Consider the following 27709-nt stretch of genomic DNA (forward strand, 5'->3'; position numbering starts at 1 on the left):
GACACTTTAATTTTAAATATAGATAATAATTTCCACATGTAGATTTTACTGATTATAAATCAAGTGGAGATACATACACTATTAACACCAAATTTCATTGCCTTATAAAACACCAATAAAAAGTCTGTTCCAAATCAACACCAGGTCTCTCACCAAAGCAATTCTACGATAACATGAAATGAGATAATAAACTGCCGACACATTTCCAAAGCCATTAAAATTTATATGTTTGCTAAAACATATAAAAAGTGACACAGATGGAAGAAAGAGTAGTCAGCTAGGAACTACATTGGACTCTGCAAAATTTGAAAAGCCGCAACCTTTCTGAAAATGAAAGCAGGATGCCAGAAATTGTTTATCTTTCTCCTCCAAAGACTAACTGAAACTTCAAAGCCAAAAGTTATCCAACTTCCTAGGTATATGGTGCAGTCACACTCAATAATAAATAGAGAGCGTTCGGTGGTGTTGCAGAGCAGGACATTGGATGCCAAAAGACCACAGCCAAAGGTCTAACTCAATACTCAGAACCTGAAAAAGAAATCCTACAGTGAGAAAGGGATTGGCTAAAGAGGGTACAGAAAGGATAATCACAATCAACAGATTGGAAATGAGACATGTTTAACCAGTTTCAAATGCAGAGGAACAAAAAGTCACTTGCTGGGATCAGACACGATGCGCGCAGGACTTAAGTAAGAACTTATTTGAATTTTTAGAAAACAAATCTAGTCCTGAGAATATTCTAAAAATTCGTGAAGAAAATGATTACAGACCGAGCACAACGGTAAACAAGCTAAATGGAACTAATCCAGGTAATAGTATTTAACCATACCTTCCTCCCTAATTTTATACTGATCAGGTCCTTCATTTTCTCCACGGCATATATGGAGCAAGCTCGTAGTTCAACTTCCTCCTCACTGCCTGGATCTATTTCACTTTTCTTCTCGATCATGCTGGCAAGGGTTTCACTATATTTGAGCACACCAAGCTGCCGAAGCACAGCTGGAACAATATAGTCGGCCATAATAGTGATCGACCCAATGTCATAAAATTCTCCATATCCTTTGCCACCATATGCACCCCATAAATCTGCAGCAAGTATCTGAGCTCTTTTATACAAGAATACTTGGTGGCCTTTGTATACCGAGTGGTCTCGAAAGCCTGGAAAAGTTGATTTTTGGTAGTCAATGTACCTGTTTCCAGGAGAATAAACCCTGCAAACTATAAAGCAATAAAAAAGGATCAACCCTAAATAAGATACCAGGAAAGTGACGAGTAACCATAGCTACAAGCTTAACAGCTGATTTTCCACAGGACTCCACAAGATTGGATGCTTTCCCATCAAAGCTTCTCTCAAGCTCGAATCCAACCTAGAGCACAGAAGTTAACAATATAATGGCTATAATTAGCTGCACGTCATTAGTTTCAGTCTCAAGTAATAAAGAAATCAAAAGTCAAGTCTTTAAAAAAATGAGAGAAGATGAAAGAACTAAAACTTCCGTAAATGTTAAAAGGTAAGTTTCACCTCATGTAACAAGCGAACTCTCTCATCCTCCAAAGGTAGTGGCCTAGGCCATTTTAACAGCTCCCTTAGTTCAGGACCTTGTAACACAAACCATTTTGATTAAATTAGTATTCAGTAAAAGAGCACAGCCTAAGTAATAATGCAGGACATATAAAGTGCTAAACATGTATAGAAAGCTCAGATTTGAACTATGGGCTAAAATTTCTGTAGGGAGTCCAAAGTCTACCCAATATTTGAACTCTGTCTCCTCTTATTATCAGTATTTTTCTCCTCTATATCTAATCTACCCATTCAGACAAGAAAAGTAAACTTGAGACATATCTCAATGGGTGTGCACGTGATACTGCACATTTGTAATAACATCTCTATAGACATGGAGATATGTGTTAAAAAAGGATCACTACCAGTGTACTTCTGCAGACGATCAGCATCAAATGCAGATTTGTCATTCAGTAGAGCTTCCTTTAGACCTGCTGCCAAATTGTCGTAATTTAAGTCCTCATCTGTTAAAAAAAAAAAAAAAGTTAGATAAAGCAAGAAAACAATCAGCACAGTGAACTTAGTGGATCAAACTACAGAAATTTGCAAGAAAGATACACCATAAAATGCGTCGACAACTTTCACTTAAGATTAGGATGAAACATCTCTTTAGAAAAAGTAGAAAAACCTTGCACTACTGAAAGTTGCTGATAGCTGAAGCAAGTATATGCTAGTTTCCTATTTTATCCCCTTTTCCTCTGAGTCAGTAGAGCCTCCTAGCATACTGGGGGAAGAAGTGTTTGTAGAGCCTTCCCAAACTGAGCATATACAATGCTATATTCTCTTAATGCTCTATGAAAAGACATGCACCTTGAATATATTCTTTTATGCCTTGAATGAAAATCAACTTTCGCACCACATATAGGTGATTGGATATATCATGCCTCTCTTATAATTTGCTTTCCTAGCCTTCAAGATCCAATTCTTTGTTTTACATTCCTAATTTCCCTTTCATAAAGCAAACGACTTTACTTTCAGTTCAGTCGATAAACACAAGTCAAATGTAAGCTTAGGTCTATGAAATTGGTGCTTCTAGTATGCTGCTGGTAGTGATATAAAAAAAATTCTAATCAGCTTTAACTCTATGAACTAAGTTAACTATTATAGGTTCCACGAGTAACTGTATGAAACTTCACTGCAACAACAAAACAACATACATACATTGATATATTGCTTTGATACAAAAGAATTCAAATCCTTGTACTAATATTGGCAGCACGTCAAAGTTCCAAATTGATCATACAGCGGTAGCTGGTGCTTAAAGGGAATTTAGAAACCGGGAAGCAAAAGGTACTAAATGATAATAGGCGACACAATGGAGTAAAAACAGAAAACAGAGCCTTTTTTGTTGTGTAATGTAATAAAGTCCCTCTGTTTCCCAAACATCTCTATTGCCCTCTGTTCTATTCCTCTCACTCATCCCCAATCGGTGTGAAAACCTTCATAATTGCCCAAATGGAGTCCACCATTGACCTCTTGTACTCCATTATTCAGGAAATAATGATACTTTACACTAGCAAAACCATACTCCACAACCAATACAATAATCCCTACCACCGGCATCCATAAATAGAGCTCAAAATAATGAAAGATTGAGAATTTATCAAATAACTCTGAGTACCTGGCCAAAAGCAGAAATTCAAAGCATCCAACACAAAGAGGTACTGAACCGTGAGCGGCCCATTGTCAAAATAGTGAATCCCTTCGAAATCCCAGTTCACCTTCGGAATTTCGTCTATAGTCTCCGCCACCTTCTCAATCCCTTCCCATATCAAAAACACAAAATCAACAACATTAGAAAACAACACACCCCTATTTCAAACACCAAACACGACATTGGCTCTGAGAAACGTACCTGAGGAGTCGACGACGACGTGAGAAGAGTGGTTGGCGACCCAAGCAGAGGTACCCCTAACATCGTCCATGGCTGCGAAATTGAAAAGGACTGTGACAACTGTGTGTTTGAACCCTAACGCCAAGTTATATAAACAGTGGTGGCTGTGTGGACGAGTGTGCAGGAATTTTTTTTTTTTTTTTTAGGCGTTCTAATAAGTTTCCTTCCCGCTTTCGTTGGTTTCTTGGCAGGAAAGATAGTAATGGCAACTTCTTGGTGTTTCTATATAAGAAGTCTGACCCGTCTTGTTTCTGAACCTCAAGTTTTCCATCCGTAGCAAAGAGCAGAGGTCACGTGAGAAGAAGACCCAACTGTACTACTACAAGTAGCGAGGTCACGAAAACTTGCAGAAGCCTTTTCTTTTCTTTATTGCACCTTTTTGTTGCCACCAACTGTGGTCAAGATACATGATTCTGTAAACAGGGTTTTGCATGCTCCAATGGTAGGGTTGTTGTCGTTGCACAGTAAACAGGGTGTTTCTCTCTACATGAGAGATGGCTTAAAATGCACACATTTATCGTATTTTCCGGAAAAGAAAAGAAAAAGATGTTTTTTTTTTTCGTAAACGCCTCTTCGTGATGTAGTAACGAAACAAGAAACATGTGACATCTTTGTTTTGGTAATTGAACTCACTCATTGTTCTTAAAACGTGTAGTGTTTGCTCATTAAATCTTATTTAGAATTTGTGTCTCTTCCTAATTTTTGAGAGGATTGTTATGTAGCTGAATGTGTCATTATGGATGAATAGGTACTTTTGGCTCATAACATGTGTAATGACTAGGTAAAAAGGCCCGCACGATGCTGCGGGTCTTTAGGCCGCAATACTAATTGGTGGATTGTTGCAAAAAAAGAGAAACAAAGAAGAACAGCCAAAAAGCTTTTATGTACATTGATCAGTTGATGTACAGAAGGTCTGCTGTCTTGGTTGATTGTTTTTCAGGGACCATTAGCATTACAAAAAACATAGAGAATGGTCCTGACAACCAGTGCTTATATGTCACAGCATGACATTGTTTTTCAAGGACCATTAGCATTATAAAAAACTATAGATATTGGTGCTCATCACAAAAAGGCGGAAAGCATAGGATTGCAAAGCAGAAGTGGCTAGGTAAGGTCTTCTTTGTCAGATTGAGCCGATGTATTTTTGCTGGTCTGATCTGATGGTTCAAAGTTGTCACTGAAATATACAAATCACATGAAGGTTCTGTATAAAAGATTGTGTCATTAATTAAGGGATGCCTAAACTGAATGGACAGAGTAGATAAAATGCAGAAAATACGTGGAAAGAAAATCTGTCGCGATGATTTTAAGACTTGCCTTTTTGGGTTCTTGCTTGGTTTTGCTTTGAATAATTCCTTCCTCTTCTTCCCAAATCTAAGAGGATTTGGCGTGGAAGTTGTTGGTTCGATATCTTGGGTTGGTGTGAACTTGTGAACATCTTCGTATACCCACCCCCTTTATAAGGAAATCTCTTTTTGTTCCTGTCTTCAATTTCAGCAGTTTGATCTCTCCTTCTAATTGAAAATTTTCTTGTGGTATGATTCTTTGGTTTCTGCAGTTTTTCTTGATAATCAAGTCCTCCCATGAGATTCCACAGATTTCTTCTACTTCTTTGCCCATTAAGACTGCATGTGCTTGATCAGTCTCATCTTCAATGAGAACAGTGACTCTGAAGCTGCATTAAGACATGGATCAAATTTAGGGATGTGGGGAAGTAATTGCAGAAACCAAGTAGATATGATACTGACATGAAGCAAAACTGAAGGGTAGGAATATTTGAAAGGTAAGAAAATCTGAATCTCAGGACGATTGTTGAAGTGATATAACTACATTATAGTCAATGGTCAGCAGTATAGAAAACAGAAGGGAATCGTGGATTACGCATTGACTATATTGCAGGTTACAAATAGAACCAATAGATCACCAATGTTTTGCATCAATTATCAGAAGACAGTTTCCCTCAAAGCGACATAGGCTTTAGACCAAACAACATACCAAAGAACATTATAGTAAATGATCAGTAGCACCTGAGGATATATAATGAACTGTTACCTAAACTAAACAAACACCAACTAAAAATAATGGAAACAAACATTGAAAATTCAAGTGGAATATTCTGTTTGCTGAACACTTCATAAAGAACATTTTAGTATCTTACATATATTGGTCGTGCTGCATATCATGCTGCTGGCATATGAGCAATTCGCTGTCCAGTTTTTTCCTCATTTGTTTGTGGCAGATCGAGCATCCCAGGTAGTACCACCCATCTTCTTCTACAATTTTTTTCAGAGTAGCTCTGCAGTATTTGAGCTGCTCCTGAAGTTTAATTGCAGAGGTGTTTAGTGCATAATAATGAAGATGTAGTTAAACTATTGTGAAATGTTTTGAATGACTGGCACTTTACCTTGTTGTTGGTGGTATCAAGTAGGTTTAAATCTGAATTTTCCACAGTTTCCAAATCTTGAACGCCCATCAACTGTTTCTAAACCTGAAGAGTGAACAACTATCACATTTCTAAACCTGGCCTTACTACTATACACCCTTTCTGAATGCAAAAAGCAGTAAACAAAATTGAAATTAAATTTATGATTCAAAGCTAATGCTTGCAGTATAACTTGGGCCAACCGATGAACAAAAATATACTTGAACACCGAGAAGAACAATATAGACTCCCTCTGCAATTGATTTCTCTATCTTCTGAGAAAGGAAACATTCAGAAAGGGTGTATAGCAGTAAGCTAGGAAGCATGCAAACACAGGAAACTCAAAAACCCGAAAGGACTCAATGATCCCAAAAAGCATGCAAACACAGAGTGATTGAGTAAGAGTGATAGAGAACCATTTGACCAAAAATTCCAACAAATCACAGTACACAAATGACAGAGAACCAAGCAAAAACATAAATCAGAACAATGATAAACGCAGGAAACCAAGAACCAATAATTTTGTTTGAAATAAAGTCATTGAAATCATACGATAGGGAGTTACTGTTCATAAGGGAGTTGCATCTTTAGAAGAGAGAATTATTGTAAATTGCCTCTAAAGTTTGGGGGTTCAAGTTCGGTGTCTTCTTGATGTATAACATTTTGAAAATGGTGGGGTGGGTTAAGGGTTTAAAAAAAAAAAAACTTTTTAAGAAAATCATTAGGTGTCATTTAATTTGCAGACTTGAGATTTGAGACTTGATGTATAACTTTTTGAAAACGGTGGGGTGAGTTAAGAATTTTAAAAAAATATATAACTTTTTAAGAAAATCATTAGGTGTCATTTAATTCGCAGATTTAAGACTTGACTCACTTGAGAATGAGAGAATGCTACATTCATGTTTGGTAAGGATAAGGAAGGGAAGATGGTTCCACATGCAATGAAAAATAGGTAGAAAATTGAGTGCCTCTATTTGCTTAACAAGTGGTTTTCCTTTCAATTTTCAACAATAATCATTAATCACACATTCAACTTTAAATACACCATTTTAGGAAAAATATCATAAATACTATAGTTTATTTACTTTTTGATTACTTTTTCACCGTTACCGAACAGTGTATTGATCTTTATTTTTTATCATCATGGAAACAATCAAGTAATAGTATTTCCGGCCATAAATTTCAGTATGTGAACCAAATGAGGTCTTACTGCATATTCATATAGTTCCATAATCCATATGTGTAGCAGTGTTCACCTAACTGACTAATGAAATTATGTTCAATTACCCTTACATTTATATCCAAGAGTAAAAACAAAACAAACTTGAAAATATAAATATCTACGGTTAGATTTATATTTTCTCTTTCTCTTTCTCAATTTAATCTTATACAATAATCATTTCAACAAGACAATGAAATGCTATCCTATAATTAAAAACACAAATGGGGTTGACATCATAAATATCATCATCAAAGCATCATATGTTATCATCAAACATCATAATGATTAGGGTTTTGAGTAGTATAAAACTGATATCAACACCTACGATCTCTTTTGTTCTCTATCACCCTCAACACACAATGAGCTGTTTAAAACACATAAGAGCAAGTCCACCGGTTCCTCTTTGACAGGGCAAAGCATGGATTTGGTGAGGTGGTGACCGGGCAAGAAAAAAAACTCTCTTCCACCAACAGAAGCTTGACCGGGCAAAGGATGAACTTTCTTGACTTCGGTCAAGAAAAAAGGCAAGAGGATGATATTTTCCTTGCCCAGCCAAGGCCTGTGCCAGCTCGGCCCACACCCAAACGTGGTGACGTTTGCGGAGAGAGAAGAGAAACAGACGCCACGGAGTTGCTTCGATCTCCGCCTGGGGTTGCTTCGATCTCGGCCTGGGGGCAGCGTCTGGGCCGGCTGACGCCACGGAGTGGCCGGACGAGGTGAGGCGACCTTGGGGGAGCCGGGTCTGTGGACGGAGGACGCCGGAGGAGGGAGAAACAGGCGGGTCGGGTCAGACGAGTAAAAATGAACAGTAAAGTAAGAACAGTAAAATAATCAATAAAGTGTGAACAGTGAAAGTGTGAAAGTTTTGACCGGTCATGGAAAAAACGGGTGCTAACCCATGTCCAGTGGCAGTGAACAGTAACTTGACTGGTCGAATTCTTGACTTTTCGACCTTAACATTTCTTGACTACGGGTGAACTTACTCTAAAAACTGAAAATCCAACCCTACAAAACAAAACCAATTTGTAAATTCCCAAAAAAACAATGATGGATAATAAAAGAATAAAGAAAAGAGAGAGAAAGAAAAGGGCAAAACCTTATTAGGGGCATCGGTCCTTCTTTCCCACTTTTCTCTTCTCTCTTTGTGTTGGGGCGATTTGATTGATGGCCATAAGGCCCTGCTTGGAATTCACCGTCTCCAACCACCACAAGCTCCTCTCTCGATACCTCAACCGCCCTTCTTGTTCCTCCTTTCTCCCTCTTCCGGCCTCTCACTCCAAGCCGCTCCTCCGCCGCATCGCTTCGTCGGCGACTCCAGTCACGCGCCCTCAGCGGCCGCTCTACCCGCCCACCGAAACCCTGGCGCAGAAGATCTGTAAATCGATTCGCCGCCCCGGCGCCGCCTCGAAGGCCCGGATATACTCCGATGTCAACGTCATCCGCCCCAAGGAGTACTGGGACTACGAAGCCCTCACCGTCCAATGGGGGTCAGTCTCCTTTCTTGTTTGGTTTGGATGCCCCAAGTGTGTTTGATTTTCAATTTGCAATGGAATTGTGATTGTGCAGGGAGCAGGACGATTACGAGGTGGTGAGGAAGGTTGGGAGAGGAAAATACAGTGAGGTGTTCGAGGGGGTTCACTGTACAGATAACGAGAAATGTATCATCAAGATTCTCAAACCTGTTAAAAAGAAGAAGGTGAGAGTTTGAACCTTTTTTGTATTGTTGCCATTTGGAGATGAATATTTTTCCTGTCATTTGGTTGCCTAATATTAATGAGTATCGATTGATATGTAATCGTGTTGGCGCTCAACTCGCATTTATTGTGCTTGGTTGCTGGAACTGAGCTCAGTGTAGATATGTTTGTAACCAAAAATCTTGTTGTCTAGTGCAGTATAATCTTTAATACTTTAACAGGTAAATAGAATTATGTCATGCTACTTAATCTGCACTCATAAGTTGCTTATAGAATTATGAGATATGCTTTTCGCAAAAATGGTTTTAAGATTACAAGTTGTCTTCTTGTGTAATGGCTTTTTACACTGCCGTGATACTTAACATTTCATTGTGTGCTAAGCGCAGATTAAGAGGGAGATTAAAATATTGCAAAATCTTTGTGGAGGCCCAAATATTGTGAAGTTGCTTGATATCGTCAGAGACCAGCAATCAAAGACGCCAAGTCTTATTTTTGAATATGTGAATAATACAGATTTTAAAGTTCTGTATCCAACACTTTCAGACTATGACATACGATACTACATCTATGAACTTCTCAAGGTAAGCTTGCTATTCTTGCTCTGCAACAGATAGCATTGGTGATTAATACTTAAAATAAGCATCTTCACCACTCTTTTTGGTTCTTTTCTACCCACTTTACTCTGGAGAGAATGAAACTTTGCTGCCTAACACAAATTTGGAATATAATGGTATTAGTTATAGACAAAGTTGTATCTAGTTTTTGGTTTTTAATATGGATTTGAGTATATTTTAACATTAGGCTGGCTGCTACTTAGTTTACTTATCTTTGGAAATGGCCTATGCACCTCCACCCATAAAGTTTCGGGACTAATAAGCATGTGTAACCTTACATGTTTCATGAAATTTGGATTACAGGGCTACCCTTCTGCTTGTGATGTTGAAATATGGTAAGGACATGGTGGTGTGATAGGAGAAAAAGGTTTAGGCAGAATGGGGCCGAGGCGGTTAAAGGAATTAAAGTTTAGGCAGCATTGTTTTTAAAACTTGATTCTTATCTTCAGCGTTGTATCTATTTTGAAATCCATTTTCCTCCAGAAAAGAATTTAGTCAGATTCCAGTTTCCATGTTCTCATGTATAAGATGGTACCAAGAGTCTCCAAAATATGCACAACTCAATTACACTGGGAGTAAATAGGAGATCCAAACGAAAAAGGAGAAGGGAATAATCATTTATTTAAAGCATTTAGATTTTACAATTTAATATAGGAGGTTTCTGTACGGTCTTCATTTAATTTTTTATTTTGTAGTTTGTATTGGAACCAACTGGTTCTTACAGTGTGCATATCTGTTCCTTAGTTCCCCATATGTGCCGTCATTTTCCAACTCAAAATTTCAGTTCTTCAGCTTCTAAGATTCATCAAGTCTGTCTTCTATGGATTTCTGTGTAGGCTTTGGATTATTGCCACTCGCAAGGTATTATGCATCGAGATGTGAAACCCCATAATGTTATGATTGATCATGAGCAGCGTAAGCTTCGCCTTATAGATTGGGGCCTTGCAGAGTTCTACCATCCTGAGAAAGAATATAATGTTCGGGTTGCTTCAAGGTCGTTCTCCATTTCTTCTTTTACTTCACGAAACAGCATTAAGTTTGTTTGTGTGGCTGTAATATTTGTTGAAACTACCATATGCCTTATTTCAGTTATTTGTCTTTTGAAGCATTGCTCGTGCAGAGCCATGTTGTACCGATAACCGATAAAGTTTGATTCAATGTTCTGAAATGTAAAAAACTACAATTCTATATCTGAAGTCACAAATACGTCAAACCTGATAATTATCAATACTATTCCCAGCGTTATTTTGTCACAACTACTTATGGTATTTTATTCTAATCTTGCTCTCAACCCCATAGTTAAAGTTCAGTTTGATTATGGGGTTATATTGGTGGACGTGGTATTGGGAATTATGCTACACTAGTGCAAATAGGTAGGCTGTGATTTAGATTGGAATCCATGTAAGATGAGGTGGGGATGCTTTCTTGTACATATTATGAAAGTGATGGTTTTATGTGTACAAAATAGTAGTGCAAGTTGAGTTCTGTTTATAAATCTGATTGATATCTGGTTTCATGCAGCAATGTGGAAAAGAGGAATGATTCTTTAGACAGAGCTAGTAAAGAATTGTCCAACATGTCTTTTATCTTTAGATAAATTTCTTTTATCTTTAGATAAATTATGTGCTATATTATTTTACTGGCTTTAAATTATGATATAGCTACCAGCCATTAGTATAAAGGTTCATGTTTCGGGTTTATGGTTTGACTACAGCTCCTACATTTGAACTAGCACTGTGAAACCTCTTGGCTTTCAATTTTGGTTATGCAGTTTGTTTTTGTTCAGAGTTACCTTATGCTGTTCCCTGATTGCTCACTTTGCAGGTATTTCAAAGGTCCTGAGCTTCTTGTCGATTTACAAGATTATGACTATTCTTTGGACTTGTGGAGTCTCGGTTGTATGTTTGCTGGAATGGTAGGCATTTCTCCACTTTGTTTTTTCTTAGTCATCTAATATATCAGATACTGCTGCATTGTTGTAGTTTTCTGCTGGTATATTAAACCCTAAACCCTAATCGCCAACCACTTCTGACAGTATGATCTTATGATCTTTACTTTGGTCGGGGTGCTTCAATATCTGCAATGGCTTTTCTATCTACAATTAGTACTTTAGATGCAAAGGAAAAAAATTTCTTTGTATTGCATGGACCATGGATCTTGATCTTTTTGCCTTCATCCATGGGTGGCAGATGGCAAGGAGGTTCATAATTTGATACCATGTCAAGAATTGAACTGCTGTCTTGTGATGCTTATGCTTGAGCCTTGTTCTTGTTCTGTACAGATATTTCGTAAGGAGCCATTCTTCTATGGACATGATAACTATGATCAGCTAGTGAAAATAGCAAAGGTATATATGCTGTTCACGAATCTGTCTTGTATATTTGCTTTTATTTATATTATATGGTCAGTCTTCTGCCTCTGTCCTGTTCAATTGCTTCCTGTGCCATCACTCTTCTAGCAGCAATCAGTAGTTTTGTTGATTTCTGTGAGTGGAATACTTTACCATAGGCCTTAGTAATTGAATTGCCAATAAATGTACTGGTGTGTTGTGTTGCATGTATCTTATTTTTCTCAGTATGCAGGTGTGCATACGCGTGAGGCTATATGATTTTTTTTAATTTGTATCTTGTAAAAAATATCACATATTTCAGGAAAAGAGAAAGCACTTGTGTGTACGCATGTGCTTTTTTATTTATTATTATTGTATTTTTATATATATACAAGAGAAAGTAGTCAAAGTTTTAATGGGGTGTCAAAATCTTCTTTTAAAACAGGTACTTGGAACTGATGAATTAAATGCTTATCTACACAAGTATCGCATAGAGTTGGATCCACATCTTGGTGCTCTTGTGGGGAGGTAGTGGTTTTCCGGTTTTCCCCCTAGTTATCTTTTTTTTATTTTTTATTTTTTGGTTATCAGGAATCTTTACTTTTTTTTTTTTGCTTTAAATTTCTGAAGGCATAGCAGGAAACCATGGACAAAATTCATTAATGTTGATAATCAGCATTTAACGGTTCCTGAGGTAAATTCTCTGTAATGGTGTTGACAATGTTCATTAGTTTTCTTTGATTTTTGAGTTATCAATAGCCTTTATTTACTTGTTGGGTGCTTTCTGTAGGCCATCGATTTTGTAGACAAGTTGCTTCGTTATGATCACCAGGAAAGGCCAACTGCAAAAGAAGCAATGGTAAACTTCTAGCCCTTGTGCACAAAATAAAGGACCTCTTCTTCCTCTGTTCTGATCCACTACTTGTCTTTGATAGATTTGTTACTGTTATTTGGATGCTACAGCAGTAGCTCTATAGTCTAAGCTTTTGATGGTGTAGATATGAACATGGGGTTCTGGCTCTGTAGTTCTGTATGAAGTGGAAAGAGCCAGTCCAAATCTCATGCTTTCAACAGTCTGGATTTAGAATATGGCACTCTGCTAATTTTGTGTAGTAGTAATATATTTTAAACTCGATTGTAAAATATTAAGCAAATTGTATTTATGTCATGCAGGCCCATCCTTACTTCTACCCAATTAGAAATGCAGAAAGCAGCAGAACTCGCACCCAATAGATTGAGTTCAAGATGCTTGTTGAATCATGGTGTCTTCTTTGTGGTCGAGTCCACTCTGTAATTTCTGCCCCCAGTTTTTCTTGTGGTGGTTGAGTTCAGATATAGGGTTTGCCAGTGTTTGGTTTGTCATAAAACTCGGTTTTTGGTTAAAATTTAATGTTGTTAGATTTCTGTGTACTTGCAAGTTCATTTTTGTGTGCCCCAAACTGTGAATGTAGTATTTATCTGATTCAGGCAGGATTTAACTCCATTCCTTTTCAATCAATGAAAGATCATCGTGTGCTTTGTTAACGCCATTTTTTGTCAATCAATGAAAGATCTGTATTGTTATTTTGGCAGGTTTACGTGCTTTGGTTCCCGCCATTCTTCTACAATCAATTGGGAGATTTGTAGTTATTGTGCTTGCAAAAAAAAAAAGAATTGTTGACAAATTTCGATCATCCAATAGTGATATTCTTTATGCTTGAAGCAAAGCTTCTTTTGAATTTCCCCAAATTTACCTAATGATATTATTTGTTGACAAATTTCCCCAAATCCAGTGATGTTTTAGTTCTAACAGTCGTGGTTTCCTTGAATTATGGAATTTTATCATCCACTTTCTTAGCCTTTATGTTATGTTGATAAGTATCTAAATTGGGGATTGTATAGAACATGATATTTCTTTCAACTTACTTCAGGTATTATATATTCCCCACTATTCGTCTTCTAATAATAATTAGGTTCCAAACCCCATTTTTCCAAAGAAAAATAGAATGGTGATACATTCATTGACATTTGAGTATTCTCAGCATGAAGTATCAGAGCATTACATTGTCGACTGTGAGTCTTAGAATGTCACATCTTAACTATTACTTCCCTAGTTGCTTGTATTAATGTAAATTGTAAAGGATACAACTGGGATCCCTTTCCGTTTCATCTATTTAGTCATAATCCTCCTTTTCTTCTGGAAAGATAGGTCGGGAGCTTGATAAACGGTTGCTTAGTTTATCTCCCAAAAAAGTATGCTACAATGAGTAGATTCTCAAATGGATCTCTTAAATGATCCAAGATAGGTGAAGTGTTGCATAAATCTTTAGAACTCACTGTCGGTTAAATGACTGCAGTCGAGTTGAACATTAAGATGGTTCCGTTAATTGAATAGCTAAGGGAGTGCTTAGTTCTTCCATTATGCAGATTCCTCAACGGTTTAAACTTTGCACTCAACTAAGAAAATTCCTACAAAAAATCAGCTAAATTGGAAATGTTATCAAAACCGAACTCTTGGATCATCGACCACATCACTTTGAGAAGTCTCTCGTTAAGTGTCCCCTTAACTGGATCCATAGGATGGTACCAACCGTCCTCTGAAACAGAAACTTCGTAATTCCCACTTAAATGAATCATGAATGAATCCATGGATTGCGGCAAAGACAAAAACTTTTTGTAACCGAAACTTAGAAGGATCCAAATTTCATTACGTAAATGCATCATGCACGTCTTTCTTTATAATGAAATTATATTTGGCAAAGCTTTTAAAGTCATGGCAATTAGCAAATATATGGGTTGGAGGTTTCCTTGAAAATTTGATGACCAGCATCTTGGAACAAAATTGCAGACGTAATATTCAACAATTTTGTTATGGGACTGTCAATTTGCCGTTATGTCTTTTATCTAGTGATGAACTGAAAACGGTTGTATCTATAACGATATTTATCATTTTATTTGAGTTTATTAGATTCGTGTAGTTTGCATTGTGTGGAATTTAGTGTTATGGAAAAAATCGAGATATACATTTATTAACTTTTCTTAATGACACCATAATCCATACTTGTGCAGTAAGTAGTTGTTGTTCTAATGAAGAGTTGACAACGTACTTTATATTTATGGAAGTTGCTATAATCTAGAGCTTTGCAAAAGCTCTTTATGTCACCAAATACTTAATTTTTCTACTTTCTTTAGGTCAAGTTGATATTCAATGACCTTTTCTCCAATTACCTCTGCATTATCTAATTGAAGTTTTGAGCCAGTACACATTTTTGTGATAGTAGCTCCACCAGCTAGTGAATGAAATGAAAGGGTACATATTCCTCCCATCAATTTTTAAGATGATTCTGGTCAACATATGAAAAGGGAAAGAGAAAGAGAAGGGGGATATGATTGACCCTGGAACGACAAAGATCCCCCACATCCCCACCAAGTAAAATAGAAAGTGGAAAGACATATCATCATATATATATATCTAGCTACCTAAACCCCAAATTTAGATTTAGGGGCATGGTGTCCCTAGCCTTATCAGTTTTGAAGGGTCCTTGTGCTTTGCCCTTTCCTAGAGTTTCCAACACACTAGAGAAAAATGTCATCACAAAAAAAAAAAAACACACACACAAGAGAAAAAGAGTAAAACAGAATTAAGCCTTTGTTTATTTGCTTGCTCGATCTTCTGTCATTTCTCCCTGCTCTCCTTTCCTACAACTGTTTCTAGGGTTTTGGGGTCCAACCCTCCCACAAACAATAGCTTAAGGGATATGTCCTGATTAAAGTTATCCAAGGATATCTTTCTCCCTTACTCCCTTGATTTCACAATGAGTCCCACACTTATTAAGAGCGTTGTTTCACAATCTCACCCACATAACAAAATTAGTAGAGTGCATCAAGACAAAATTGTGGTTTATTATAAACACCTACCTTGACTGAAGGTGGGGATTGGGGATGGAGTGTAGCCTAATAATTGGAGACAAAGTTAAGACATAGGACTTGAGCTTATGCTTAGGTTATGAAACATTTGGCATATAATCCGATATTGGGAACTGGTATAAAGGGGACCATTACAGCCTCATGTTACACTATAATTAAATAGTGCTTGGATGCTAATGTTATTTTTATTTTCCAGGTGTTAGATATTACATAACATTACTAACACGGCAGAGGAATAAACTATCAATTTGAAAGATTTCATTTTGAATTAGGTCAAAATACGTAAAGATCGACCTACTGTGTCATATTTATGTGGATTAAGTAATGCATGGTTCTTATATATGTTTCAAATGTTGAAGGCTTGCTTGTTGGAATTACAAGGCAATGTCGCTTAACATCTTCGTTTTATGATAATTCAATACATTTTTGCATCTAATAACACAGAAGGAGGATTCCATCGAAAAAAAATACAGGAGAATGGTAGAGCTTAACAAAAACCAAAAACAAAAATAGAAAAAAGGAGGATGGTAGAATCCAAGTGAGTCCAAGAGCAATATATATATAAACACATACATACATATATTATATATATAGTTTAAACCCAATTCTATACAGGAGCAGTACTATAATATGAATGTAATCGTTCTGTGACCTAATATATTATGAATAATCGTATGTGATAGTTAATTAACATGACATCTTTTATTTCTTTTGAATAAAATACTCTGTAATATAATAACCTGCAGGACTGTGTTTTGTGTGAACAGAAGGTTACAGATTTATTACATTTTCTTTCACGAAAGTTCAGAACTATAATAGAAAAGGGCTAGGAAACGAAAAGAAAAAGAAAAAAAAAAGGCAATATAGAATGTAAAGTGTTGTATGAATTTTTTCTTTTTTACTAGAATTACCATCTTTTATTCATGCAAGTTCATTTGTTTTTATCTGGAAAATAGACAGATATAGATATATATGTCTTTTTTATTTTATCTAATAGATATATATGCCTTTTTTATTTTATCTAATAGATATATATGCATCAATGTCTCTATAATCCCAAGCTTTTTGTTTCGGTACGTTTTGTTTCGCTTTGTCTTGTTTCTTATACATCATCAAATGAAAAATGCAGAAAAATATACGAAGGGATATATACAGTTGTTCATACTTACAGGGATAACGCCAATGATCAAATACTTTAACTACTGTTTTTTAGTCTTTACATGCAGTAAAGAAAGGAAAACAATTAGCTGTCATTTGGCAGGTTGCAGTAATCTACTAACCAAACATTTGTCTGTAAGGTAAGTTTTTGTTTTACTTTACTGCGTACGGGTCAAAGATGATCGATGATCATCCTTTTATATCCAGCTGTATGCTGAACAGTGGACCGACTAGGACAAATTAAATCTCGATTCCAACTTGGTTATGTTTTGCATGAGGTTAGCAAAAACTGAATCGATGAATTGTTTTATCTGCTAAAGATATTATATGTTTCTCTAAGATGCTCCCAGCTTTTGGAAGAAGCAGGCTACATAGGTTATATATAATGCTAGTGAACCACATCTTGACTAGGGGCATTTGTGATTGTGGTAAAGGTTTGGAGATTAATTTGTAGTTATGAAGTGAGATTGTGATGCTGCTAAAGTGCCAAGTAAATATGGATGGGCATCAGTTCATAACAAGCTAGGGTTCAACTTCATTTAAAATTTTATTATTTTGATTTTAATTCTTATGTTGTTTTAGGGTTTAATAACATAATGAGACTGTTTTCTTGCTGAGCAATTGTTAAATCTGGTCATCTCACAGCAGCACAAGCTTGGACCAGTGCCTTGCCTCTTTCTGCTAGTTATGCTTTATAAATTTTGGTGGTGGTTGTTTTAGAGGGTTTTAATTGTAATTTCTTTGTATTATAAAAAAAAAAGACATAATGAGGTTATTATTTCATTAAGTGTCGCCGGATTTATTTCCGTGCGGCAACATAGTGGGAAAGCTGTGCTATTTGTAATTATGCTTCTTCGTTATAGAGTTATCTTTCCGGTATGTCACCGCTATGTCAAAGCAAATTGAGTAGTCATTTGTGCACCCTTTGCTAATTGGTGCTTGTTAGAATACATAGATTTTATTGAGAGTCCTGGTATTATTTCAGGATGTTCTCTCTATGCTTATTGTAATCTGGGGTTTAGGCTCTACGTCCCCCCTTGTATTCTGTAATTTCATTAATCAAAGCTTGAGGGCAGCCGCACCAGCCCATTTAAAAAAAAAAAAAAAAAAAAAAAAGAGACATAATGAGACTATTATTTTTACACTTACCGTAAGGCCATGTTTGTTTCCCGGAAAGTGGGCATTGGGAAAGGAAACACTTTCCTTTCCTGCGTTTGGGACAGCCAAGGAAGGGAAACACTTTCCCAAAGGAAAGGAAAAAGTGAGGGAAATTAGTTCCCTCCCCCCCCCCCCCCCTCCGGAAACACTTTCCCAAAGGAAAGGAAATTGATTCATTTCTTTTCCACCAACCAAACATGGCCTAAGTGTAGAAAGTTTCTCTATTTCTTTCTATTAATTTTCATAGTTCATAACTCGGACAGAAAATAAAACAGATTTTTTATCAAACACTTTTTTCGACTCCCATTTTCAATCTCCCACAATCAAAATCAGACTCCCCCTACAGTCCATGAGTGTTTTTAGCATATATGCCCGTGAAGTATATAAACAGAAGTAAACCCTACAAGTTGTTTTCTAGCCTGAGAAGTCCACACTACAGGCCGTTATAACTCAATCGCTTTTACAATAGTTTGGTTTGAGATGCATTCGACCAATGCTTTGATTGTATATTGTTCTCTTGTCAGATATGCATATCGACTTAACCTAGATAGCTTGTGATTGAGTATATATAAATAATTAGAGTTCATAAATAATTAGAGTTCATTGTTTTGGTTGTGGCAGAATGAAAGGTCTTGTCAAAAGATGTAGACGTAGCAGATATAGATAGATTGAGAGATGAGATCGAGATGGGTGATGGGTCAAATTAAGGCACGTCTGAATCAGAAAAAACATAGATGAGAGGAGAGGAGACATGGTACAATAATCTTAGGGATTTGGCTGAGCCAGGGCAGTACCCTAGTGTCGGACTCTTACCGTACAATCATGCCCTAATGAAACAAATGCCCGAAATGACAGCTCCTCAAATACACCCCCCTCCACTCATATGTCTAAATATCGGCCCTCTCTGCCCGAATATCACTACTAATCTACCCTATCTCTCTGCCTTCATTGTCTCCCTCTTCTGCCAATTAACTCCCCCAACATCAAAGCTGTAAGACAAACAATTGGACAGCTAGGTTAGTATGGAATTGTTATTAGATAGACAAAAGACGAGAATACGATTTACCCTATATCAGTGGATCACCTCGGAGTTTAGTCTGAAATTTTACTTTAGCAGGACAGAACCAAAAAGGAGTAGATAATTTACCAAGTTACTTTCTTGCACTTTATGAAGTTTCATCGATCATATTGCTACGACCTTTAACTGAAGCACGAATGGATGAATTGAGTAACTCGGGCAATTAATAAACGACTTTGTTGCTTGAATAGTTCACCTTTAATTTGCTGTATGGATTCGCTAATGCCTTCAACCCTAGAATATGTATTTTTTTTCTTTTTCTTTTTTTCCAAACATAAAAATATGAAGTTACGGCAATATCAACATATATAGTAAAAATGAGTAGCTAAAATTCGGATGATATTCTGTAAAATTGGGTCTAGTGGGCTTCCATTTCATTTTTTTTTCCTTATCGGGTTTTGTTCTTACAGATCATTCTAGGTCATCATGGGGTACACAAGGTCAAGCCTCTAGCTTGCATGTCACCGAGCATAAAAGCATGTAACGAGAAGGGAACAAGGGTCTGTTTAAGGAGGCTCATATGGCTTTAAAAAATTTGCACTTTCGTATCTCTTTTAGACCAGGAAATCCAGTTTTGCCGGGGTCAATTTAAGGTCTCGATGCCAAAGAAACCTAGCTAGCTAGATAGGTTGAGCACCTTGACCCTGTCCAAGAATCAAAGTAATAATCATGGCCACCTTTGCTTTCTTTATCACACAAATGAAGCACAAACAGTACTAATAATAGCGAAGAGAGTGCGAAGAAGCTGCATGGCAAAATCTCAACCAAATAATCCCATAACTGGCGTACTTCTGTTCCTCGAGCCACACTACTATCACTACTCATTTCCTCTCCTGCATTATTAATTTAATTCTTTAAACACTCCGAATTAAAGAGTAATCATTGGACATATAAGCTACATTGCAATGTATTGTGATATACTGGTCACAAGTTAAACAACAATCTTCAAATACATTATTAGACATTGCCGCATGAAATATTAATTCATCATACATAATATATTAATATTATTTTTAATTAAAAAAGACTAAAGTTGTTGAGTCAAACCATCAAAAATATTCTTCTTTTCCAACTGTTATATTTAGCTTTTAATTAACCCTGATAATATTTAGTCGTTCCCATTGGGCAAGACAAATTTGCAAGATCATTGTGAACATGTACGTTTTCCTAATTGACTCCCTTTTTATATCACTTAGGGTTTCGGATTTAGCCTCTAATTTCCTCATGTGACATCCAGGATGAGACATAACCTAATACTGTTATATAGGACTTGTTTGGCACCGGCCCTACAATGCTGGTTGTGCTTCACAAAATTTGTATATATGATTATAGGGTAAAAGGCACGTACGGAGCCCTAGGTTGATCACAATGAAAGGGAACAAGATCCCTAAACACAATACTTTCGAGGCATTTGTCTTGGCATTTGTCCCTAACTGTTCCTCCCATCCAATTGTTTTATCATCTAGGTGAAACATGTAAACATGATACGTGTCGCGTACCCATGTTCTTCTTTTTGACCAGCACTATTTTATCATCAGACTTTACAAAGTGGTTTTGTAATTTGCGCATGAAGCCATGAGAACATTGTGGTCCTGCAAGCCCTAGCTAGGATTTCATAGTTTGATTGGACAAACTAGAACAATAGTTTTGATCCATCATCGACCTAATCAAAATTTTAATCCTAATGCTCAACCAAACAAACAAAAGCCAAAAATTTCGCACGAATCATGTGTTCTATATTATACATGGTTATTTTTATATATTTATATGCATATGCTTATGCATGCATGATGATCTCTATTATCACTGAGATCAACTTACCGAGATCGGATCAAAAGCTAATTCGCGCTTATTCACTAACATAATAAGATTCTGAATAAAATCCAATTAAAAGACCTTAATCCCTCCCAGAGAATTATGCTTAGATCAAGTACTTAGTCAATAATTCAAAGTCTCTGCACTTTTCATTAGTATAAAAATCAGTCCTAATATTTTCCATGATTCGTTATATTCCAATAGGAAGCTCCACAACCAAATGGACAGAATAATATGGCGGTAAATGTACGTGATTTGGATTCTTAGGATCACCTTAATTAAGCCTTCATAATCTCATTATGGGTTGTTTACATTACATCATTGTCACTTTATTCTACTCCCACATTTTTCTTTTCAAAGTATATGCATATGTTATATATAACTAACAATCATTTGAAAGAAATAAAATTTGAGCGTCTCATATTATTTCAAGCGACAACTCGTTGTTCATGTGGTGACTGATTTTTTAAAAATTTTACGTCACCAACAAGGTTTGGTCATTTATTCATTGTGGAACAGAATAATGCACAACTACTATTAAGAATTAATTAGATGATAGATAAATACCAGAATACCAGATTGGAATCTTTGACATCTCCGAAAAAAAGTTGGAAAAACCACCATGAAACACAGTTTATAATCCAATACAATGACCATGCGGAAAAAAGAAGAAGAGGAAGTTATATCGTTCTTCAACTTATAAAGGAATTCATGACGTCAAAGTGAAAAATTTAACCTTAATTTTACGTACTGGGAGAAAATGTGTTGCTGTATTTTTCTTTATCCGGGCAAACTTTCCGTTACAATTATTCTCAAACCTTCATCAATTCGTTCGAGGAATATTATTTAGCACATGATAGCTTTTGTATTTACGGCATATAGACTCATGCAACACAACATGAATAATTTGTTGTTGTGATCGAAGAGTGACAAGGGAAGGTATAAAACTCACTCGAAGCAGAATTCAGCCACCTGATAGGAGCACAAAGTGTGACGTTTTTAATATGTATTTTCTCTCATTTGGCTAAGTTATTCTCTTAAAATTACTAACTATAACATAGTTTCTGTTTTTAAGTACTTCAAGGTTGGAAATGGAGAAAAGAGGCGAAAAAGAGCAGAAATGAATGATAAGTCATTTTAGAAACTTTCCTCTTTCATTTTAGGAAATATTTCCTATTTTGTTTTAGGAAACTTTCTTCCTTTGAACTTTCCTATTTCTGATTTTCTTGTTTTAAAGAGAGTTCATCCCATTGAGAACTCTTGAGTGATGAAATCAAGGAAACTTGAAGGATAAGAAGACTTGCATAAATCAGGAGAAATTCAAGGAGTTTTTATTCACACAAATTCTTCTTATTTCGTGGAGATAAAAGGGGAGTGTTTACAGTCAATATTTATTCCTAATTATCTTATTTCTTATTGATTATAGACTCTAATTAATTTCTGATTTTCTTGATTATAGGAGTTCGTTGTGTGCACAACTCTTGGAAGAAAAAATTAGTGCAATTGAAAGGAGGGAAAGGTGGAGTTTGCGGTGCAAAATTCTAGGAAATTTAAGAGGAAGGAATAAAATCAGAAAATACTAGAGATGAATAAGGGATGTATCCGGTCACTATTCAAGGGAAAGAGAAGGAGCATTGCATGATTAACTCAAGAGATATCCAAGGAATATATTGTGAGCCTTTTAGGGGAAAAGAGATCAGAAAAATCAAGACTCTGTCATGAGAAAATCAAGGAAATCTGGAGGAGAAATCACCTCTAGATGAATGGTCATGATTGCATCACAAGATAGGAGAATTTCTCTATAAATAGCAGCCATTCTTGACACCAAGAGTATCACTTCCTGGCCAAAAACTATTCCATGATTCTGCCCAATTCACTCCTCAAACCTCCATCACCTACAAGACCGTGACCACCATCCTTCCATCAATCTACGAAGCTCTTAAGAGCTGAGTCAAGGACGCTCCACCACCATAGCAGAGACGAGTTCATCACATTGTTGCCAAGCCGCTGGGGAAAACGCTTCAAAGTGTAACTATGACTCTAGCTACTTACAATTTTTGTTTCGGTTTTGTGTGTTTGGATTTGCTAGTTGTGTAATTGGAGACATGAAATTTTCAGAATATTTTTATTAATATTTTTGAGATTTTCAGTTTATTATTGAGTTGATTTCGAGAATTCTTTGATGATGCATACAATCTTGTGCCCTTTTACGTGTTTAGGTAATTTTTAGAGTTAGGTTAATAAGTTTGCATGCTAGAATCACGCTGAGTGTTCTTGTGTGTTTGCTTAATTTGCCAAGAGTAATTGTTATTTGTTAAGACGCTGAGTTAAACAAGTAGTAATTAGTTCTAAAGAGTGGTAAAAATCATGCTTTAATGATTAAACGATTCTGAAAATTACGTGTTATAAGTGCTATGTGTAATGGTTAATTTGCATGTGTGAGTTGATTCGAGGGTTAGATAATACTACTAGTTAAGAAAATTACGCTGAGTGTTTTTGAAAATTAGTAGTATTGGGCTTGATAAGGACTTTTCCGATCCAAGTCCACATTAGAATGAATTAGATAAATGGATTGATCCGCTGAGGCTTTTCATTTGGGCTCTTATCTAGGCATTTAAGATGGGCATGTTTTTGTAGCATGTTGAAATGGATTTTCTGTTTTTACACTTAGTAATTTCCGAGTGGTATTTGTCTAGGTTAGGGAAGTCGATCATTGTAGATAGTTTTATTTGTTTCGTTTTTATTTTAAGTAGATTAGGAATCAAATTTCAAAACCCCCCATTTTATTCTTTTATTTGTTAATTGACTTTTTTGTGCAGGTGTACCCTACAATCCCCGGACTGAACGATCCCTACTTATTCTATACTGACAACTACATTTTGCAGGGTTAAATTGTGAGGCTATTTCAGCCACACCACCACCTCTTGAATTGAAATAACATCGTAATCGATGACCTGCGATCATAAGTACAAGGTCGTGTGGAGGCTGCAAGGATGTGTTATAGAGTTAAGACTGACATTTTTTGAAAAGAAAAAAAAAATTATTGAATCAGTTAACGATTACAATCGTTTCAAATGACATCCCTTATAATTTTGGGAGCTGTGATAAACCCTATAACTAAGATAGAAGTGATTTGCAATCTAGGCATGCAAGAAATCAGTACACCAATCAATTATAGACTCATCTCAGACTACAACACACTACTTGCCAATATACACAATTGTGGTACTCACAATGTGAGTACACTGAGACTCTTGATAGAATGTAGAACTGATCAATCTACCCAAAAATAAAAGTAGCAAATCTAGAAAAGTAGTAGCCGCAAAATCAAGCAAAGTATCAGGAAAAATATCTCTTGGGTCCAAAATCCTAATCCTTGGAGAAATCAAGCCCAACAACTAGGCTCTACTTTGGGCTCAAATACAGCCTAACCACAAGGCCCAGAACTCTAATGTTGGCACCCACCAATCTGCTCTGGGCAGCCAATTAAAGACCGTCACTACCCAGTGCTGCGATTTTGGTTTTGATCCACCATCTTGTATTGCCGCGACTAGTAGTAACCAACCCATAAAAGAATGACGCTGATTGCAGCTGACCCACCACTGAAACTTTATATCTCTAAGAGGACGACGCAGACGACCCTGCACCTCCATCATCAACACCGGGCGTTGACACCACCATGAACACCAACACCTAGCCTGGATCCCAAAACATCCTTTGTACGAAGCCTCCCCAAAGCAGCAAGCCTAGCTTGACAAATGCCTAACCCACCCTTTTTAGATCGACCTGAGCAAATCCAAAGGGCCTTCATTGAAAAAATGCTCAGTCGGAAAAGGTAGGGGTGGGCATTATGCATCGGATATACGGTACTGCACCGTTTGGCAACATAAAAAGTGGGTTGGAAACCGCATCGAAACAAAACGGTGCCGATTCTCTCCCAAACCGCACCGACCTGCATGAATACGTTGCGGTTTCAAGTCCAACTCAGACCCGCTTTTTAATGTTTTTGTGTTTATGTTAGTATCATGTTTAATATTAGGCAATGAAGGCTGCTGCAGTTTTTGGATTTAAAAATATTAGTTTGATCATGTTTATGCAGTTTGTCTTTCTTTTCAACTATTGTTTTTTATTTTTTTTTGTTAAGTTTCATAATGTATCAATTTTAAAAGATGGGTCAAATTGGGTCAGACATTTTGGGTCTCATTTTCTAGACTTAAAAAGTAAAAACAATAACCAGGTCCAACCTGAAACTGAATCGCATCCCACCGAAAAATGGTCCAACCGATTTAATTGGTTTAGCCCATTTGAAATGCAGTTGCGGTTTGAAATATGATCAACCCTAAAGAAGTGGTTTGGTTGCGGTTTCGGCCTTAAACTGCACCCCCCTCACCTTGCCCACCCTTAGGAGAATGTGCGGCTTGAAGCCGCTGTGGAAGGCCGAGGTAGACCCCATATTGCTCGTACACTTCGACGTACCGCGAGAGGGGAGACACTGACAACCCGCTACTTAAACGCCCACCAATGGCGGCAGAGCTAGGGTTGGAACTCATGGAAACGATTTTCTAAAACATGGAGTTTACAAATTTGGTCATTAGACCTCCCAAGTCAAAACTGATATTGGTAATAAAGTAGCCTATTAAATTTGAAATCACAATATAGGATAGACACACCAAGCGCTAAAAACCCTAAAACAAGACTAGTCTATTTTAAATTTTAAATTTTGTCTTCTTAAAAAAAAAGAACTATTAAATTTTAACAATCAATTATTTTTGCAACAAACTTACTATTTCCAACCTTTTACTCCATACATAGTCAATTTTGGAACCTTCCTAGTCAAGGAGAAGAGTCACAAAGAGCATCTATAGCAGACTCTATTTTGATTTCTTACTTATTTTGATAGCGTGTTGATTTATTTTTTATTTTTATTTTAGCAGTCGCACCAGACTCTTGAGTCAGAGTGGCTCTCTATTTTAACTTTTAGTTATCAGGCTCCTAAATATAGAGAGTGAGATGAAACTCTCTATTATTTTTGTTAATTTACAAAGATTCATTTTAAGTTGTAATATGTAACTTATAAATACATTTTTTATTTATTTAAAAAATAATATAAATTCATAATTCATTAAAATAGAGAGAAATGATATAGATATATTTTGAAATTGACTAGCTAAAATAACTTTTTAACTACTTTATCTAAAATTTAACTAAAAATTGATTAACATGACTAAAGATGCTCTAATATGTATTGAGAAATATTAGGAGCAATAATTAGGGGCGGGCAGAAACCGAACCGGACATAAAAAACCGGCCAAATTGGCCCGGAAAACCGACTCAGGGACCGAACCGGATGAAAGAAGACTGCAAAAAAAAAAAAAAAAAACGGGACCGGACCGGACCAGAATTTAACGGTTCGGGACCGGGTTTAGCTTTAGAACCGACCGGAAATAACAGAACCGGTCCGCATATTTAATATTTATTTAAATTATTTATATTTTATTTAATTTAGTATTATTCATATATTTTTAAATGGGTGTCGAATTTTAATTGGTGGAAATCAGGTTACATGTACTCCCTGTTGCACTGGATTACTCTCAATGATAAAAAACCTAGCTGACTTAGTCAGCCTCTCATTTCGAGTTTCGACAGCGCCTCAACCCTCATCTCTCTCCCAACCCTCATCTCTCTCGACACAGCTGAGCTAACCATAGATGCCGAAATCAAAAGCGGACTGTTCGATCCGCGCCCACCGCGTCCCAACCTGAATCCCAACTCCAAGCAAGTGAATCCTGACTATTCGACAAAATCAAAAGCCGGTGGCCTCTCAATCTTGACAAACCCAACAGTTTGGTTTCGAAATCAACCGATTTAAAGCCATCAGAGGAAGTTGGTGCTCTTCCTTTTGATCTTTTCTTTCACGATCTGTTTCTTTGTGTTGGTTTTTGATTTGTTTGATAACTTCTTCTCTTGCTTTGGATTTTTTGACTTGGTTTTTGATTTGCTCTTCCTTCGTCTGCTGCGTTTTCTCAGCTGATCGACAACGCCAAGGCTCTTCTCAGCTTTCATCTCATCTCTAGATGGAATCGGTATGGAAAGCATCAGCTCTCATCTCATCTCATCACTTTTGGAGTTCGATTTTGAATTGATGTTGAGTTCGATTTTGGGTTAAGCTTGTTTGGGAGCATCAGTTTCGGATTGATATTACTTGGGTTCGATTTTGGGTTCAACTTGTTTCGATATGATCTTAAGTTTCTTGCTTGCTTCTTCAGTTCGATTTTGGGTTAAGCACTTCAGCTTGTTTCCGTGAATGTTTCGAAGTGATCTTTCCTTTATTTTCGAAGCTTGTTTCCTTTAAAAGTTGTCATGTTAATGTAGATGTTACCAAGTTGATCAAGCGGCGGTCTGAATCCGTTTTCATCATAATCATACATCATCCTCAACAATTATAATGGAGCTCACTAAAATGAGGAAGATGTAGTTAGTTGTCAAATGAATAATTGCTTGCTTCTTCAGTTCTTCTAATGAGCATGAGACGATTTGTTTGATTTTGAAATGAGCATGATCAGTTTGGTTTTGTTATTAGCGCTAGTGATTGTTTGAGAAGGTTACTTGGCTTTTAAATTTGTCCACAGGGCAGACTTTGTGTAGATACATTGCTGTCATTTTGATCTGTTACATGGTTGTAACAATATTTTAGTTTATGAACTTTAATTATGTAAGGTTTGGCATGACTTTAAAGAAGTTTCTGTAATTTTATGACATTTCTTATATAGGACTTTAAGTCTTTAAGAGTGGATATTAATGTGTTCTGCTATTAACCTGATGACATTTGAACATCCTTGTGCATGATTTTAGAAGTAA

At 36.5% G+C, this 27709-nt stretch overlaps 3 protein-coding genes across 4 annotated transcripts; 1 reads left to right on the plus strand and 2 right to left on the minus strand.

Annotated features, from left to right (window-relative positions):
• Positions 1-76: 76 nt before the first annotated feature.
• On the minus strand, positions 77-3935 carry LOC133721724 (uncharacterized). The gene is made up of 7 exons (XM_062148419.1): positions 3417-3935; positions 3183-3323; positions 1927-2025; positions 1523-1599; positions 1259-1367; positions 830-1158; positions 77-528 (listed from the first exon to the last, which is right to left on the minus strand). The coding sequence occupies exons 1-7, from the start codon at positions 3484-3486 to the stop codon at positions 436-438; spliced, it is 918 nt and encodes a 305-aa protein (XP_062004403.1). The 5' UTR covers positions 3487-3935; the 3' UTR covers positions 77-435.
• Positions 3936-4319: 384 nt separating this feature from the next.
• On the minus strand, positions 4320-6512 carry LOC133727427 (uncharacterized). Its single transcript, XM_062155008.1, has 4 exons — positions 5860-6512; positions 5614-5771; positions 4773-5130; positions 4320-4632 (listed from the first exon to the last, which is right to left on the minus strand). The coding sequence occupies exons 1-3, from the start codon at positions 5926-5928 to the stop codon at positions 4830-4832; spliced, it is 528 nt and encodes a 175-aa protein (XP_062010992.1). The 5' UTR covers positions 5929-6512; the 3' UTR covers positions 4320-4632; positions 4773-4829.
• Positions 6513-8188: 1676 nt separating this feature from the next.
• On the plus strand, positions 8189-13575 carry LOC133721735 (casein kinase II subunit alpha-like). 2 transcript variants are annotated; one of them, XR_009852328.1, is made up of 11 exons: positions 8189-8586; positions 8666-8795; positions 9180-9374; positions 10244-10401; positions 11232-11322; positions 11689-11754; positions 12182-12264; positions 12367-12430; positions 12527-12595; positions 12910-13026; positions 13309-13575. XR_009852328.1 is itself a non-coding variant. In XM_062148430.1 (10 exons), exons 1-10 carry the CDS (start codon positions 8264-8266, stop codon positions 12967-12969), a joined length of 1239 nt encoding a protein of 412 aa, XP_062004414.1. In that variant the 5' UTR covers positions 8189-8263; the 3' UTR covers positions 12970-13260. The 2 variants fall into 2 exon arrangements, 1 of the variants encoding a protein (XP_062004414.1); XM_062148430.1 differs by lacking the exon at positions 13309-13575 and having other exon boundaries at positions 12910-13260.
• The last annotated feature ends 14134 nt before the right edge of the window (positions 13576-27709 follow it).

The sequence above is a fragment of the Rosa rugosa genome, chromosome 1 (genome assembly GCF_958449725.1).
Source record: "Rosa rugosa chromosome 1, drRosRugo1.1, whole genome shotgun sequence".
Classification (NCBI taxonomy): Eukaryota; Viridiplantae; Streptophyta; class Magnoliopsida; order Rosales; family Rosaceae; genus Rosa; species Rosa rugosa.

Coding starts and splice junctions, on each gene's coding strand:
- LOC133721724 (XM_062148419.1), bottom strand. CDS start 3,486: ATGGACGATGTTAGGGGTACCTCTGCTTGGGTCGCCAACCACTCTTCT. Junction 2,026..3,182: donor GAATTTCTGCTTTTGGCCAG/GTACTCAGAGTT, acceptor TTTTTTTAACAG/ATGAGGACTTAAATTACGAC. Junction 529..829: donor GTATAAAATTAGGGAGGAAG/GTATGGTTAAAT, acceptor TTTCTTTTTCAG/GTTCTGAGTATTGAGTTAGA.
- LOC133727427 (XM_062155008.1), bottom strand. CDS start 5,928: ATGGGCGTTCAAGATTTGGAAACTGTGGAAAATTCAGATTTAAACCTA. Junction 5,772..5,859: donor TTGATACCACCAACAACAAG/GTAAAGTGCCAG, acceptor ATTAAACTTCAG/GAGCAGCTCAAATACTGCAG. Junction 5,131..5,613: donor ATGCAGCACGACCAATATAT/GTAAGATACTAA, acceptor GTCTTAATGCAG/CTTCAGAGTCACTGTTCTCA.
- LOC133721735 (XM_062148430.1), top strand. CDS start 8,264: ATGGCCATAAGGCCCTGCTTGGAATTCACCGTCTCCAACCACCACAAG. Junction 8,587..8,665: donor GCCCTCACCGTCCAATGGGG/GTCAGTCTCCTT, acceptor GTGATTGTGCAG/GGAGCAGGACGATTACGAGG. Junction 8,796..9,179: donor AACCTGTTAAAAAGAAGAAG/GTGAGAGTTTGA, acceptor TGCTAAGCGCAG/ATTAAGAGGGAGATTAAAAT.